The 15,758-nt window shown below is 43.9% G+C and overlaps 1 protein-coding gene across 3 annotated transcripts in view; it reads right to left on the bottom strand.

The window, feature by feature from the left end:
• Window positions 1-15,758, bottom strand: part of LOC124595143 (ovalbumin-related protein X-like) — a 119,548-nt gene that overhangs the window by 14,393 nt on the left and 89,397 nt on the right. For all 3 annotated transcript variants that reach the window (XM_047133745.1, XM_047133746.1, XM_047133747.1), the window contains exons 4-6: window positions 12,468-12,678; window positions 8,555-8,769; window positions 6,162-6,347 (exon numbers count right to left, since the gene is read on the bottom strand). In XM_047133745.1, the coding sequence (XP_046989701.1) occupies window positions 6,162-6,347; window positions 8,555-8,769; window positions 12,468-12,678 (612 nt within the window). The remainder of the gene's footprint in view (window positions 1-6,161; window positions 6,348-8,554; window positions 8,770-12,467; window positions 12,679-15,758) is intronic.

Below are 15,758 nucleotides of genomic sequence, written 5' to 3'. Positions count from 1 at the left end.
CAGGTGCGTCAACTGCCGTTGTCGGGGAGGAAGGGACATCCGAGGTGTCCATGATGGCTGACCCAGAGGCCAGGGCATCGGAGGGAGCCTCCAATGCACCTGGGGGTGAGGAGGGCTGGTGGCAGGCTCGTTGGGAGGCAGCAACTGGGGGCAGTGGCGGTGACTCAGGGACCACGTCTGTACCCGAAGGAGGGAGTGTAGGAGGAGGCGGCGGCGGGAGTCCCGCGGGGGTATGGGAGCAGAGCTGGTTATGATGGCGGCACTCCAACCCTTTCGACATCTGCACTGACATTACACGTTGCCCATGGGCCGAGACGACCGTGGTGGGCATCCAACTCACCCTGCTCCCGTACATATGGACCCACATGACCGCTCCAGGGAAGTAACGCTGAGAGGGCTGGGAGCTGGGGTGGGAGGGTGATGGCATCAGCAAATGGAGCAGTGTCTATGGCTGTCGCCCATGGAGGAACTCCACTGGACTATGTCCGTCAATTGGCATGGTGCGATATGTGCTCAAGAACAGGGTGAGGGCCTACGTGGTTGGAGCTGTTACGACCGCCTTTGTCAACTGTTGTTTAAATGTGCGGACAAGCCTCCCCGCTGTGCCATTGGAGGAAGGGTGGAAAGGTGGGCTACGGATATGTTTGATACCGTTGGCCAGACAGAAGTTGTGGAATGAGGATACTGTGAATTCGGGGTCATTATCAGAGACCAATGTGTGAGGCAGTCCCTCAATGGCGAGAACTTGGGCCAGGGCCGTGAGTGTGGCCTCTGTAGTGGTGGACGCCATGTGGATGACATACGGGTATTTGGAGTAGGCATCAACGATAAGTAACCACATGGACCCCAAAAATGGGCCCGCAAAATTGAGATGGATGCGAACCCAGGGCTGGCGAGGCACAGGCCAGGGTGCGAATGACTGAGGGGGGCTTGCGTGGTGACGCATGCATACAGTGCACCTGCGGACCAAGTGGTAAATATCGCCACTGGGCCAATAGATGTGCCAGCAAACCAAAACTTTCATGCAGGACATACCCCAGTGCCGCGGTGTAACAAACTGAGCATGTGATGTCAAAAATCCGGAGGGATGACCACCCGATGGGCATCCGACTCCGTGGCCAACAGAAGGACATCATCAACCACGGAGGGCCTGTGGGACAGAAGACGCCAGGAGCTGAAGGCGGTCCACATCCAACGAGTAATATAGGAGGTCCAACCAAGGACCATGTAGCGGAGGACTTGCCACAAGATAGGGTCATGGCATGTAACTGTGGCAATGTGAGCAGCCATAAGAGGTGTACTGTCCAGCACATCCCAGTGGGCAGAATCAATGTGAAAGCAGAGGAAGTCCTGTTTGTCAAACGCAGGATCTAGGCCTGCTGGGAGACGTGACAAAGTGTCCGCATTAGCATGGTGGGTGGTGGGCTTATACTGGATGGTGTGCATGTAATTCCGTAAAAATAATGCCCAGTGCTGGAGACATTGAGCCGTCCTCTCTGGAAGGTGAGAGTGGGATCCGAAAAGCATAACTAAGGGTTTATGGTCTGTCAGGAGGGTGAACTTTGCCCCAAAGAGATAGATGTGAAATTTTTTGATGGTGAACACTATCACCAGGACCTCCTTTTCAATCTGAGAGTAGTTCTGTTGTGCTGGGGTCTTAGATGCATAAGCTATGGGCTGTTCTGAGCCATCAGTATTCCGATGTGCAAGGACTGCCCCAATGCCGTATGTCAATGCATCAGCTGCCACAACCAAGGGGCAATCTGGAGAGAAGGTAATAAGGCAAGAGGCGGACTTCAGCATTGTCTTTAAATGGAGAAAAGCCTGAAACTTCCTGGCAGATTAAAACTGTGTGCTGGACCGAGACTTGAACTCGGGACCTTTGCCTTTTGCGAGCAAGTGCTCTACCATCTGAGCTACTCTTCACCTTCTGTGAAGTTTGGAAAGTAGGAGTTGAGGTACTGGCAGAAGTATAGCTGTGAGCATGGGGCCTGAGTCGTGCTTGGGTAGCTCAGATGGTAGAGTACTTGCCTATGAAAGGTAAAGGTTCCGAGTTCGAGTCTCGGTCCGGCACACAGTTTTAATCTGCCACAAAGTTTCACATCAGCGCACACTCTGCTGCAGAGTGGAAATCTCATTCCGGAAACATCCCCTAGGCTGTGGCTAAGCCATGTCTCCGCAATATCCTTTCTTCCAGGAGTGCTAGTTCTGCAATGTTCACCGGCCGCAGTGGCCTAGCGGTTCTAGGTGCTTAGTCCGGAACCGCGCGACTGCTACGGTCGCAGGTTCGAATCCTGCCTCGGGCATGAATGTGTGTGATGTCCTTGGGTTAGTTAGGTTTAAGTAGTTCTAAGTTCTAGGGGACTGATGACCACAGATGTTAAGTCCCATAGTGCTCAGAGCCATTTGAACCATTTTTCTGCAATGTTCGCAGGAGAGCTTCTGTGAAGTTTGGAAAGGAGGAGTCGAGGTACTGGCGGAAGTAAAGCTGTGAGGACTGGGCGTGAGTTGTGCTTGGATAGCTCAGGTGGTAGAGCACTTGCCCGCGAAAGGCAAAGGTCCCGAGTCTGAGTCTCGGTCCGGCACACAATTTTAATCTGCCAGGAAGTTTCACATCAGTGCACACTCTGCTCCAGAGTGGAAATCTCATTCTGGAGAAAAGCCTGGTCACAGATAGGAGTACAATCAAAAGTCACCCCTTTGCGATGCAAGTGATGGAGGTGTTGAGCAATGGAGGCAGCTTGGGGTAAAAGCTTTAAGTAATAAGTAACCTTGCCCGAAAACACCTGGAGTTCAGATAAGTCCTTGGGACGAGGAAAGGTCTCAATGGCCTTGACTTTGTGATACAAAGGGTGAATGCCATCTTTGCTAAGCCAGTGGCCTAAGTATTCCACTTCTGTTTGAAAAAGCAACCCTAGTCCAGCCAACTGCGTAAACCTGCATATTGCACAGCATGAAATAAGGTGCTGAGGTTGTGCAAATGTTCCTGGCGGGAATGCCCTGTGACCAAGATGTCATCCAGATAATTCATGCAGGCTGGGATAGGCTGCATAAGCTGCTCCAGGAACCACTGGAAAATTGCCGGTGCCGTAGAGACACCCAATGGAAGGCACTTGTACCTGTATAATCTGAAAGGTGTGTTGATAACCATGATGTTCTGGGAATCGGCATCGAAGGGTAACTGGTGGTATGCCTCAGCCAGGTCGATCTTAGAAAAGTACTCACACCCTCACAAGCTTGGTGAGAAGGTCTTCCTATCAGGGAATGGGGCAAGTGTCTATTAAGGACTGAGCATTGACAGTAGCGCCAAAGTCCCCACACAGCCGAAGGGACCCATTGGGTTTCCGTATGACCACCAATGATGTTGCCCAAGCACTGTATATCATAGGCTCTTGGATGCCAGCAGCCTAGAGCTGATCAAATTCCTGCTTGACTGCTGGCCGTAAGGCCACTGGAATGGGTCTCGCCCAGAAAAAGCAAGGCTGCGCATCCAGCTTAAGTGTGATGTGTGCCTGAAAACATGAAGCACACCTGAGATCCGTTGCAAATAATGACGCAAAAACTGAGCACAGATCATCTGAGTCCTGAAAAGGAACAACCGTGGAAATGACCTTGACTTCACTGGAAATTGAAAAGCCAAACGGTTGAGATGCATACAGGTCAAAAATATTCGAAGCCGATGGAGGGTAGATGACAAATAGGGTAAGGAGCCAGGGAACATGTTTGTATGTCGCCTGGATGATGAACTGCCCACAAAGGGGAATGGAACCATCACGATAGGTGACTAAACTCCAAGAGGGAGGTGACAATGCAGGGGAACCCAGGAGGGTATATGTCGCAATATTAATCAGGGAGACGGTGGCCTCAGTGCCGACCTGAAAACTGACATCCTCAGTGAAAAGACAGAGCATGAGGAAAAGCTTCCACGCTGACAGCTCATCTGACTGCAGAGAATGGACGGTATCCTGAGGCCCAGTTGGGGCAAGACAGGAGCAAGTCGACCAACTATGACAAATAGATCGGATGTGGCCCTCCTCCTCACACAGCGTGCACGTCTTCCAGCAGTAGGGACAATCAGCTCAAGAATGTGTGGTAAAGCACTGTTGGCAAAATAGAAGGGGGTCACACGACCAGTGATGAGGGGTGACTGGAGGCTCTGATGCCTTAGAGATATCGGACAAAGAGGAGTACTGACAGTGCTGGCCTCTGTTGGCCGGGCCATGTCTACGTCGCGAGGGCAGAACCTGCAGAGATGCATTGATCACCACCACTTGCAGCCATGCCATGAGATGCTCATTAGCCACCTGAGCAATTTCAAATGAGTGGGCAATGCGGAGAACATCTTCCAATGAAGGATTATCGAGTTTCAATGCTGCAGTGTGGACCTCAGGATCAGGAGCCAGCTGAACCACCACATCCCGGATCATGGAGTCTGCATACGAAGCCTTACACAGAATGTAAAATCGGATCAATGGCTGAGACCCTGCAAGTCCATGACCCAGGAACGATACAATTGACCAGGCTGTTTATGGCACTGGTGAAACTCCAGCCAAGAGGTGACCACATGGTAGCGCAGTGAATAATAGTTTGTCAGCAAAAGGCATGTCTCCTGGAAAGAGATAGCCACAAGATTGGACAAGGATGCCAAATTGCGGAGAAGAAAGAATGTGTCTGGGGAGGCCCAAGACTAATACAACGACCTCTGCAAGGGGCCATCCGTGACTTGCAAAGCAGTGAAATGTTGTTTCAGCCGATGTAAGTATGTTACCCAGTCTTCTTTAGCATCATTAAATGGCGGGAACAATGGTGGACGTGGGAAAGCATCGGACACCCAAGGACTCAGAAGCTGTTGTTGTAATGCGTCCCGGGCATCAACTCTGTCTGATAGCAACTACATAGACTTTTGTAAGACATCTAAATGCAGCTGCTGCAGCTGCATGAGCTGCTGCTGTTGTTCCAGATGACATACCAACTTATCCTCCATGCTAACAATTACTACCATTTATCTCATTGCCAAAATGTTGTATCTGTGACAGGAATGGTCACAGGGTTGCCACAAGTGAAAACACGGCGGGACCAAATGGGAGCGGCCCACGAAGAAACAAGAGGGATGAGTGGGAATGGAAGGACAAGCACGACGACCAGCAACCAAGCCAGACACCAAGATCAACAACAAAGTATTAACAATGGGATCACAAGAGATAACCTCAAAAAATCAATAGAACATCCACTTGTAAATGGGAAGTAAGCACATGCAACGCAAACAAGATGTCGGTAAGCGAGATATCAACCGACTCAACGTGACTACCAGACTGCCTTGCTGAGTGAGAGGCAGCCACCTAAATACATGACAGGGTATGTCGCTATTGACCACTGGGACCACATGCTCCACCATGGTGCGCTCACGTTAGACTCAGGGCCAGGAGCACACGCAGTCACGACGTACAGTGCAACTGCTGCAGAGACCTCTAGTGGTCATTGAGTTCCATGCCATCAGGCACCCGCGGCACTTGGTCCCAGAGAATCAGAACATTAATGGTGCTGGTGAGCCATCACCTCAGGACTCTGGAATAACCAAACCTGTACCCAGCCATTATTGGGGAATAACAGGACACTCGGGGTTAGACTCACATCACTGGAAGGGGAGGAGTACTGCAAAGGCTTGAGATGCTGTCTTTGCCCTGGTGTGTCCTATGGATTTGCCTTCTGGGATAATATGGCAAAAGTGAATAAACTATTATTCAGCAAATGTGACCAAAATAATATTGTGTAAAGCAGATTTTTTTAGATGACTTTTCAAATGTTCTGGAATTCTTGCACTTACTTCCACAGTCACTATATAATAACACAATGTGTAAGTTTGCTCCTTGTCTTTACGTTGAAACTGGGGTGACAACAGTGAACACTGGGAAGTGTGCGAATTGAGGGGATAATTGAAAAAATAACGTTAGCCAGATTTTCTGAAATTATCACGTTATCTATAACCAAAAAACAAAAATCTCTGTTCACGGCATCACAAGTCATAGCCATTATAAATATGTATCTAGTACTTAAACAGTTATTAGTGTTTAGTAATTATCAATTTGTCCATGCAAATAATACATAAGCTACAATAAATAACATGAGATTTTGATGGATCAATTACAAAGCAATTTCTTTACCTGTTTCAGTATTTTATCGAGCTGCATTTCCTTTTCTATATTAAATTTAGGCAACAAAACATTTACTTTCATGGGATATAGTTTGTCTGATATTTGATGAAGATTGACTTTCATTATTTTATTTTCCAGCTCATTAATTCCATCAATTTGATTAGGCAAAATCACCAACATACTCAATTGATTACCCTACAAAAAACAAATAGAAAATCATAAACAAATTTAAAGATATCTGAAAATAAATAACAATATTATTGTATTCATGTACAAAATAATCTCTTGATAACCTCAATATGACAATAATGTATTTATAGTGAATGTAAAATATAGATCAAAGGAGAACTGAATTAAGCAAGGAATAATAGATGAGTCTGTCAAGTTTCTGGGCCAGAGATGCAGTATAGATGAGAATGTTACAAAGAGAATTCTGAATGGAAGAAGCAAAGGTAGAATTGGATTTATCACCCCATCACCAATGGTGTCATTAGAGATGGAGAGCAAGCTCATAAATGACAAGGACGATGAAGGAAACTGGCTGTTTTCTTTTAAGCGGAACCACTTGGAATTTACCTTAATCAGTTTAGGGAAACCAAAGAAAACTTGAACCAGAACTGCCAGTAAGGCACTTGAATCACTGTTCTCTTGAATATAAATCCAATGTGGGAATAAGGAATATGGAAGAAGCTGTATGGACAAACAAACAGAAATTTTGATTCAGGCAGACACAGATGGAAGAGTTAGTGATAAGGGTACAGAAGTTGTAAAAAGACTGCCAGCAGTAATGTATACAACAAGCTCTTGTAGAGAGAATATACTAGCAAGCACGAGTTTCCAGAAACTAGAAATGAAATTAATCTAAAAAAAAAAAAAAAAAAATGAGTATGCTGGTGGGACATTTATCAGTTTGCAAAGATGGGCTACATGCAGGCTCTCAGTGGTAATCAGTCCATTTGGAATCCAGATGTCCAGGCAGTATTCTATTCTGCCTTAAATATTGCAGAATGTTATGTTCAATAAAGAAGTCTCACCTTAAATCCCTTTGTATGTGTTGAACAATACTCAACAAATAAAGAGTACATTTAGTATATGCTTTCTACACTTGATAACACCATAGCACTTCGACGCACAAGTCGCCGAAGTGGCGTCAAATCGAAAGACATGCACCGGGCGAGCGATCTACCCGACGGGAGGCCCTCATCACACGACATTATTATATTTATTATATTATTATACCGTAGCACTTAAGAAGACCTTGGATAGATCCAAAATTAAATATGATGGGAGGCCAAGAACAAGAATCTATTAATTCCCTGTGTGGTTAATACACATCTTTCCTCAATCAGCGCCAGAAGGAATGAAACATTGAATCATAATTCTGAATAACAAGGGCATTGCAATATCGTACTTATCCGCTGACACCGGGCTAGTGACTTTCCAGTAAAATGTCTTCCCTGTATGCGAATATACATAATGGATGTATGAGTACAGGTTATAGGCACATGGCTGATGACATATGGAAGTTTGGGTCTGGCTGTGAGTTGTGCTCAGCTGTCCTAATGGTAAGGCTCACAATAAGGAGGGAATCTGGGTTCGACTCACGGTCTGGCACAAATTTTCATTATCGTCATTCCATTTCACATCTGATGGTTTTTCATATTTGCAACTGTGAATGCATTTAATGTAGTCTGGATTTGTCAGTCATTTTTTGCTGAGATGTAAAAAGTACAGATTTGTTCAGTGATTCACTGTTTCTTTTTATATGGGAATACATGTGACAAGATAAAAGTAAATTTGGATGCTGTTTATGGTGAACCATGGTAATCAGAGATGAAAGTTAGATATCGATTCAGTAAATCTGAGATGCGGTTGAACATTTTGTTGGTTATTGATCAGCTAGGATGCCATGTTGATAGTGATAAAAAAATGGTTTTAATGCTCCACTTCAAGTGGTTGCATCTTGGAATTTCTTGTGGCAACTGTAACAAGGCAGCGATCAACAGAGACAGAGATGTGACCTTTTAATCTTTCATGCAGGTAGAGGTAAGACTGGGGAGCCTTATTAAAAACTATTTTACTAATATAGAAGGGTATAGATATGATATGTGTTTTCTGATTAACAGTTCCTTTCCTGACAGTGGTGTAACTTATGTTACATAGCTGGACTGCACACCTTGCAAGGACATAAAACATGTGTACCACAGAACAGATGTGCTTCCATGACTCTGCATAGCTAAGAACAGGAAAAAGGAATTATGAGAATAACACAGATATTTATATTCTATTTATTAATATACAAAGGTCTTCATAATGTATGGTGTAGTACCTTTGCATTTTCAAATTTTAAAGGCACAATTAGATAATATTATTTTAATTTCACATAACTTTAAAAATGTTACCTGATATGGAAGTTCAAGTATTTGTGCTTCTAGTTCTGGCAAGTTGGCATACATAAATTCTCTTTCTTGTTGCATCATTGACACCTCCTTAGATTGAGATGAAGACATATAGAATGGCATAGGGAAAGTGCTATGCTTAGAAAAAGGATGTTCCCATTTTCCTTTGAAATAAACAGCATTTATCAAGACTAAACGTGTCATGGGATCCAGAGCACCTGAAAAAAATAGTTTTTCAGTGGGGTGGACAGGCCCTATCTTCTAGATATGACTTAGTCTGCATCTGACAATTGTCTCAGTCATTGTAAGAATAAATTCTTAAGTTTGGAATAAATTTGTTACACAAAAGTGCTTGTAAATGAATAAAATTTACTTTTTTACACTGTTTACACATAAAAATAGTTGCATTCCTCATTAACAGCTGGATGGATTCTTGATGATGTATTAAATCTTGGACTTAATACAAAAAGATGTCCTTTTGATAAACAGTAACTACAGTGTCTGGTTATGCAAGCTAAACGCAACACTTTAAAATTAGCTGCCATATCATTACTTTTGAAAAGCTGCTGATTTTTAATTTAGATGAAATCTCTGCGGTTTGTCTCTTGCTGTCAGCTTTATATTCACATTATGATATTTATATTTCTTAAAAAGACTAACAGTTCTCTACATTTTGAAAGAGTAATGATCTGTTTACAATGTGCATTACTGCTTGTTATGCAGATAACAGGAACCTTCAATCCTCAAATCTAGATAAACAGATAATTTATAGAAGGACTGTTTAATAAGGTAGCCCAAAATTTTCATTCAAATCTGTATAGATTTCCAGTTTCTCACTTTATATCTGATGAGTAGGTCCATCCAGAGATTTCCGTGCAGAAAAATATTTCAATACATGCTTTGCCCTATGCTGATGCTCTATCCATTATATGGGATAGTGGAGATATACTACAGTTTGCACTCTTTATTTTAAACAAGACAGTAACAGGATATGATTTGCATATTTCTGTTGACAAAGCAACAACATAAGCATTTATATAAAAGTGGTCAGTAAGAAGAAACACAGGTATTAAAAATAAAACACTAAAAATTTGAGCTGAACAAATTTAGAAATATGTATGAAATAACTATAGAGTACAAACACAGATGACAGTGTGAAAAGCTGCAAAGGATGTGTGGATATAGATTACCAGCAGCAATAATGATATATGCATGAAAAGGAAAAAAAGATATAAGAAGCCTAAGGAATAATTTGGCAATGAAACAGGCTTTTTCCTATCCTAATCTTTAAGGAGAAAAGGTATATGATGTCTGATGAAAGTTTGTTGGTAATCTTTGCACTTGAATGCAGAAACTGACTCTGAATTCTAGAAAGGATGCAAAATATGCAAGAAAATATTGCTGTGTTCTGTAGTGCACTTACATACTTGCTTTTATCAGCAACAAATATGATTAAATAGCAACTATATTGGAAATACAATTTAAGATTCTAAGATCTTTGATGGTGTTCCTGCATGATGTGTAGTCATTTTTTTTTTACAAATATTGTTGCTGCTTCTAGTGCAGGTCACATGCAGAGAATGATACCAGTATCGTCTTTATGGTATTGTATCCAAGTTCAAGAAATTTGGTTGATAATTGGGAAGGCCTTGTAAAATTTACATGGAAAAGGCAACTGAAAGAAATGTGGGAGAACTGTTCAGCATATTGACTAATTAGTGTAAAGATAATTTCAACCATACATATTATCATACATGGATATAAAAACAGCCTGCATATTTTAATTAAATACACTCCTGGAAATTGAAATAAGAACACCGTGAATTCATTGTCCCAGGAAGGGAAACTTTATTGACACATTCCTGGGGTCAGATACATCACATGATCACACTGACAGAACCACAGGCACATAGACACAGGCAACAGAGCATGCACAATGTTGGCACTAGTACAGTGTATATCCACCTTTCGCAGCAATGCAGGCTGCTATTCTCCCATGGAGACGATCGTAGAGATGCTGGATGTAGTCCTGTGGAACGGCTTGCCATGCCATTTCCACCTGGCGCCTCAGTTGGACCAGCGTTCGTGCCGGACGTGAAGACCGCGTGAGACGACGCTTCATCCAGTCCCAAACATGCTCAATGGGGGACAGATCCGGAGATCTTGCTGGCCAGGGTAGTTGACTTACACCTTCTAGAGCACGTTGGGTGGCACGGGATACATGCGGACGTGCATTGTCCTGTTGGAACAGCAAGTTCCCTTGCCGGTCTAGGAATGGTAGAACGATGGGTTCGATGACGGTTTGGATGTACCGTGCACTATTCAGTGTCCCCTCGATGATCACCAGTGGTGTACGGCCAGTGTAGGAGATCGCTCCCCACACCATGATGCCGGGTGTTGGCCCTGTGTGCCTCGGTCGTATGCAGTCCTGATTGTGGCGCTCACCTGCACGGCGCCAAACACGCATACGACCATCATTGGCACCAAGGCAGAAGCGACTCTCATCGCTGAAGACGACACGTCTCCATTCGTCCCTCCATTCACGCCTGTCGCGACACCACTGGAGGCGGGCTGCACGATGTTGGGGCGTGAGCGGAAGACGGCCTAACGGTGTGCGGGACCGTAGCCCAGCTTCATGGAGACGGTTGCGAATGGTCCTCGCCGATACCCCAGGAGCAACAGTGTCCCTAATTTGCTGGGAAGTGGCGGTGCGGTCCCCTACGGCACTGCGTAGGATCCTACGGTCTTGGCGTGCATCCGTGCGTCGCTGTGGTCCGGTCCCAGGTCGACGGGCACGTGCACCTTCCGCCGACCACTGGCGACAACATCGATGTACTGTGGAGACCTCACACCCCACGTGTTGAGCAATTCGGCGGTACGTCCACCCGGCCTCCCGCATGCCCACTATACGCCCTCGCTCAAAGTCCGTCAACTGCACATACGGTTCACGTCCACGCTGTCGCGGCATGCTACCAGTGTTAAAGACTGCGATGGAGCTCCGTATGCCATGGCAAACTGGCTGACACTGACGGCGGCGGTGCACAAATGCTGCGCAGCTAGCTCCATTCGACGGCCAACACTGCGGTTCCTGGTGTGTCCGCTGTGCCGTGCGTGTGATCATTGCTTGTACAGCCCTCTTGCAGTGTCCGGAGCAAGTATGGTGGGTCTGACACACCGGTGTCAATGTGTTCTTTTTTCCATTTCCAGGAGTGTACATGTTCCATATGTATGTTCCATATGTAAACCTAAATTCATTTTTAGTTGGTAATATGGACTGTTTCTTAACATTCATAACAATAATCAGGATTGGTTCCTAGAATGAAACAAGTCAAAATATTCCTATGTACATGTCACAATAAGCATTATTTCTCAGTTACAGAAAACAGCATTATGTGACACAAAATAGCCATATCACATTAAATGCTCAAACGGTCTCCCATAAACAGCAATGAATACATAGCAATGTCTCAAAATGGACAACCAAAGTTATTCAATGATAACTGTTTCCTTTCAATCAGCTGCATGGAGCATTATGGATATGCTGTTCCAGATCACTGATATAATTAATGTTAGTAATGTAAACCACACTTCTCAAGTATCCCCACAGATTAATGTCCTGTGCATGATTGGATGGATCAGTATACTTTAAATTCTTGAGGGACACACTGTTTGTGTTACTGGAAAATATGCCTCTAGCAATCCACTGCATCATCTGGCTCATGCAAGAAGCAGCCCAACCCACCTCAGTTAGGATGTACATCAGTTTTGGATGTCACCTTCCCAAGACGATAGATTGGTTGTTAAGTTCTAGTACAATGGCATGACTGTCCTCCTTCCCTTAATTCACTGAACTTTTGGTAGTGGGGACATATGAAAAGTGTGAGGTAAGGTAGTCCATCAATTCAACAGCACTTACCATCAGCAATGAAATTCTTGATTTTATTGTCAGTTTTCTTTTGCACCCATTCATTAGCAATTGTTCTAGCTTTATCTGGTTCATTTTCAAAGTCTACCAATTCAGCTTCTGCTAAAAGTCTCACTGCATCTGCTAAAAAACTCTCCATAATGGTAAACTTGTTATGGATATACATCTTGCTGGCAGTATGAAGCATGGATCCATCGGTGCACTGCAGTTAAAACAAGAAAATTAGAAAGTATCACTGTTTCACAGGTATACAATATTACTAATATCATTTTTAACAGTCCAATAATTCCATAAACCCCTGATGAAGTTGCTACAGGAAGTGATGTATGAAGAAAGATGAGAGGGTTAATCATACATGATCAGCAACTCACATATTGTTATCCACACGTGGCATATGGTGCCTTACTTGGGGCTTGTCAGTGAATCTGTCAACATGATCTCAACAATCAAGCATCTTGCCAAGAATTAGTTGTGTGAGATTAATCAATTTTTGTAGTACCAACAGCCATATTCAAGACTCAAATTGTGCAAGAATCATTCGAAAAATCAAGGGAGGTATAACAATCATTCTTGGCGATTATTGTCAGGGACAGAAAACTGGCCAAAAGTGAATGACACATGAAACTATTATTTTGTACTTTACTGTTATTTGCTGCCCTCATCGTGCAGACCTTCATGGCTAAAATGGTTACAAATTACCTTTCCTGCAGTAAACTGTGTGTCTCCTGGATGTTTAGTGCTTAGGAAGATGATGGTGAGCTATAAAGCTCAGTGAATGGGACTTGTTTTTAGATTTGTGCTGCATTAACTAGAGGAAGGTGAGGCCATTGTGGGAAAAAAATGTGAGAAGTGATAACATGGATGCGTTTCAACACTTTTGGAAACAAAGAACAATTACGACCCAGGTTGAATTCCTGACCAGGTCGCAGATTTTCTACACTTGGGGACTGGGTGTTGTGTTGTCATTATGTTTGTATCATCATAATTGGGTTTCTACTACTGAGCAAAAATAAAAAAAGAACAATTACAACACTATTTGCACATTCACTCCCCCCCCCCCCCCCCCCCAAAAAAAAGTTAAAGTACACAAGCAGTACTGAAAAGATTGTCGTTACTCTGTTTTGGACTCATAAAGGATGTGGAGATGGACAATTTTGACACATCAGGGTCAGCAATAATTGGTAATAAAGTACTGCAAAAATTATGATAGATCACTCAAAAGTGAACAAGGAGCCAATCTGTTTCCAGGTTATGTTCTGTGTCACAATAGTGTACAATCACTTGGGAACACTGCATGGAGAAACATCATAGCTGGCAGTCACCCAAGAGCTTGCATAAAACTCTCTGACTCTCAGTCTGCCTTATGACTTTGTTCAGTTTGGATGCTTCTGACAGGTATGCTCCTCTTATTAATAAAAATGTACTATACTATATTGTATCAGTTTTGTGTGACTGTTCATCATCATTTCCATCTTTACTTATAGCACTACACTGGTGACTCTGATGACTATGTTCATACATAATTTGAACATTTCCATCTAATGCATAACTGCAGTGCTGGCGTTGTGCCCTCATTGTGCTACCCAATTTATGTCGTTGGATAGAGGTTGTTGTGCCACGATGCCAGGTGCCGTGGACAGCACCTGGCATGCATCTTGTGTGATAAAAAGTGACACCGACACTCTTCTGTAATGTGCTAAACCATCTCCAAACAACACAATATAACAGACACTGTAGTATGTGATCTCACATAGCACTCTGTCTCACTCACAAACCACGCAACTCCCAAGTTATAGCCATCCAACTGGTTGGACTCATGCCTACTCACTTTTGTAGAGCTATCAACTATACCACAAGTGAACCTGATCACTCCAGACCTCATGTAGCTGCATTGTCTCCTGCATTTCCTATTGTGCATCATGTTGTGCTGTGTACAGACAATACTTGCTTGCCTGTTCTTCAACTATGAACATTGCCTTGGCAACCTACTGGGCACAGCACACATCTTAAGCTACCTCTTTTTTGGCTAGATCAACTTTGAGGTTCGCCCCTGTCAACAGCATTTTTGCTTCAAGTGAAGTTGTCAGTGATGGTATGAAATTCATCACTGTGCTTAGCCATATGGAGGACCATGCAGATACAATAAGTGATATCATACTCATCTCCTCCGGCAGAAAAAAAAATAAGACTTTGAAAACTGCTTTTTTCCACCACCTCACTGCTCTCCGGAGGAACAAATCCATCACATAACTTATGACAAAGTTTTACGGGACACGATTCCATCACAATTACAGCATCATCTCTGCACGCAGGCTTATCTCGATCTAATGTCCGACCACATATTATGGACCTTGTGGGTTTTGAAGCTTCCCTTGCAAGTCGAACTGAACATGGTTACCCATGAGCAAGAACATTTGAATGCAAGCCATAAACTCACTGATCAAAGATAAACTATCATACTCCGAAGACTATACATAAATAATGTCAACAACAAAGGCAATGAGCATGAATTGCAACTACAATGGTGCACAACCGAACTCCCACCTACCACAAGCCATGCTGAACTCATCTGCCATCCATGGATCTTGACATCACTGTACCCATTCAGAGCCATGAACTTTGCACTGCCACAACAAACCCTCACTTACCCTCCATATGTATCGCCCCTGTGCAGAGCATCAACAACTATAACACACTCGCACTTGTGCTGAACACCACCGACCACATCGCACCCATGCCTGCACCCGTGCAGAAGGCCACTGACTACACTGTGCCCATGCAGCATCAGATTTGCTGGTGAGATGTACCATATACTGACCCTGCTTGTCCTTCACCATGCAATTTCCCAAACTTCATGCATGGTTCACAGGAGGCACAGTGGGCAACGCAGGATATCTAAGTCAGCTGGACACCCACAGCGATGATGACAATGACAGACCACACGTGCCCCACCATTTTCATGAGAAAAGACTCTTTGTACCTGACCACATCAGTGACCAACTATACCTCATCAACAACAGTTCTGAGGTCAATACTTTTCTGCACTCTTTGCCACATCTAATGCCAGTGTACAGGCTTGTCCAGCTCCATACACTAAATGATATGACATCTGTGTCTACGGATAACAGGTCTGCACACTAGACCTCTGCCTCAATGACATATACACTCAAACATTTATCATTGCAGATGTAGCTGAATCAGTTATTGGCACAGACTGATCTGGTTCTAGACTAGTATGTCGGCGAGCTAACTCTCTTGACTAGCAGCCACTCCCCCACAGGT

Source organism: Schistocerca americana, chromosome 2 (assembly GCF_021461395.2).
Source record: "Schistocerca americana isolate TAMUIC-IGC-003095 chromosome 2, iqSchAmer2.1, whole genome shotgun sequence".
Classification (NCBI taxonomy): domain Eukaryota; kingdom Metazoa; phylum Arthropoda; class Insecta; order Orthoptera; family Acrididae; genus Schistocerca; species Schistocerca americana.
This window is presented reverse-complemented; position numbering and strand designations above follow the sequence as displayed.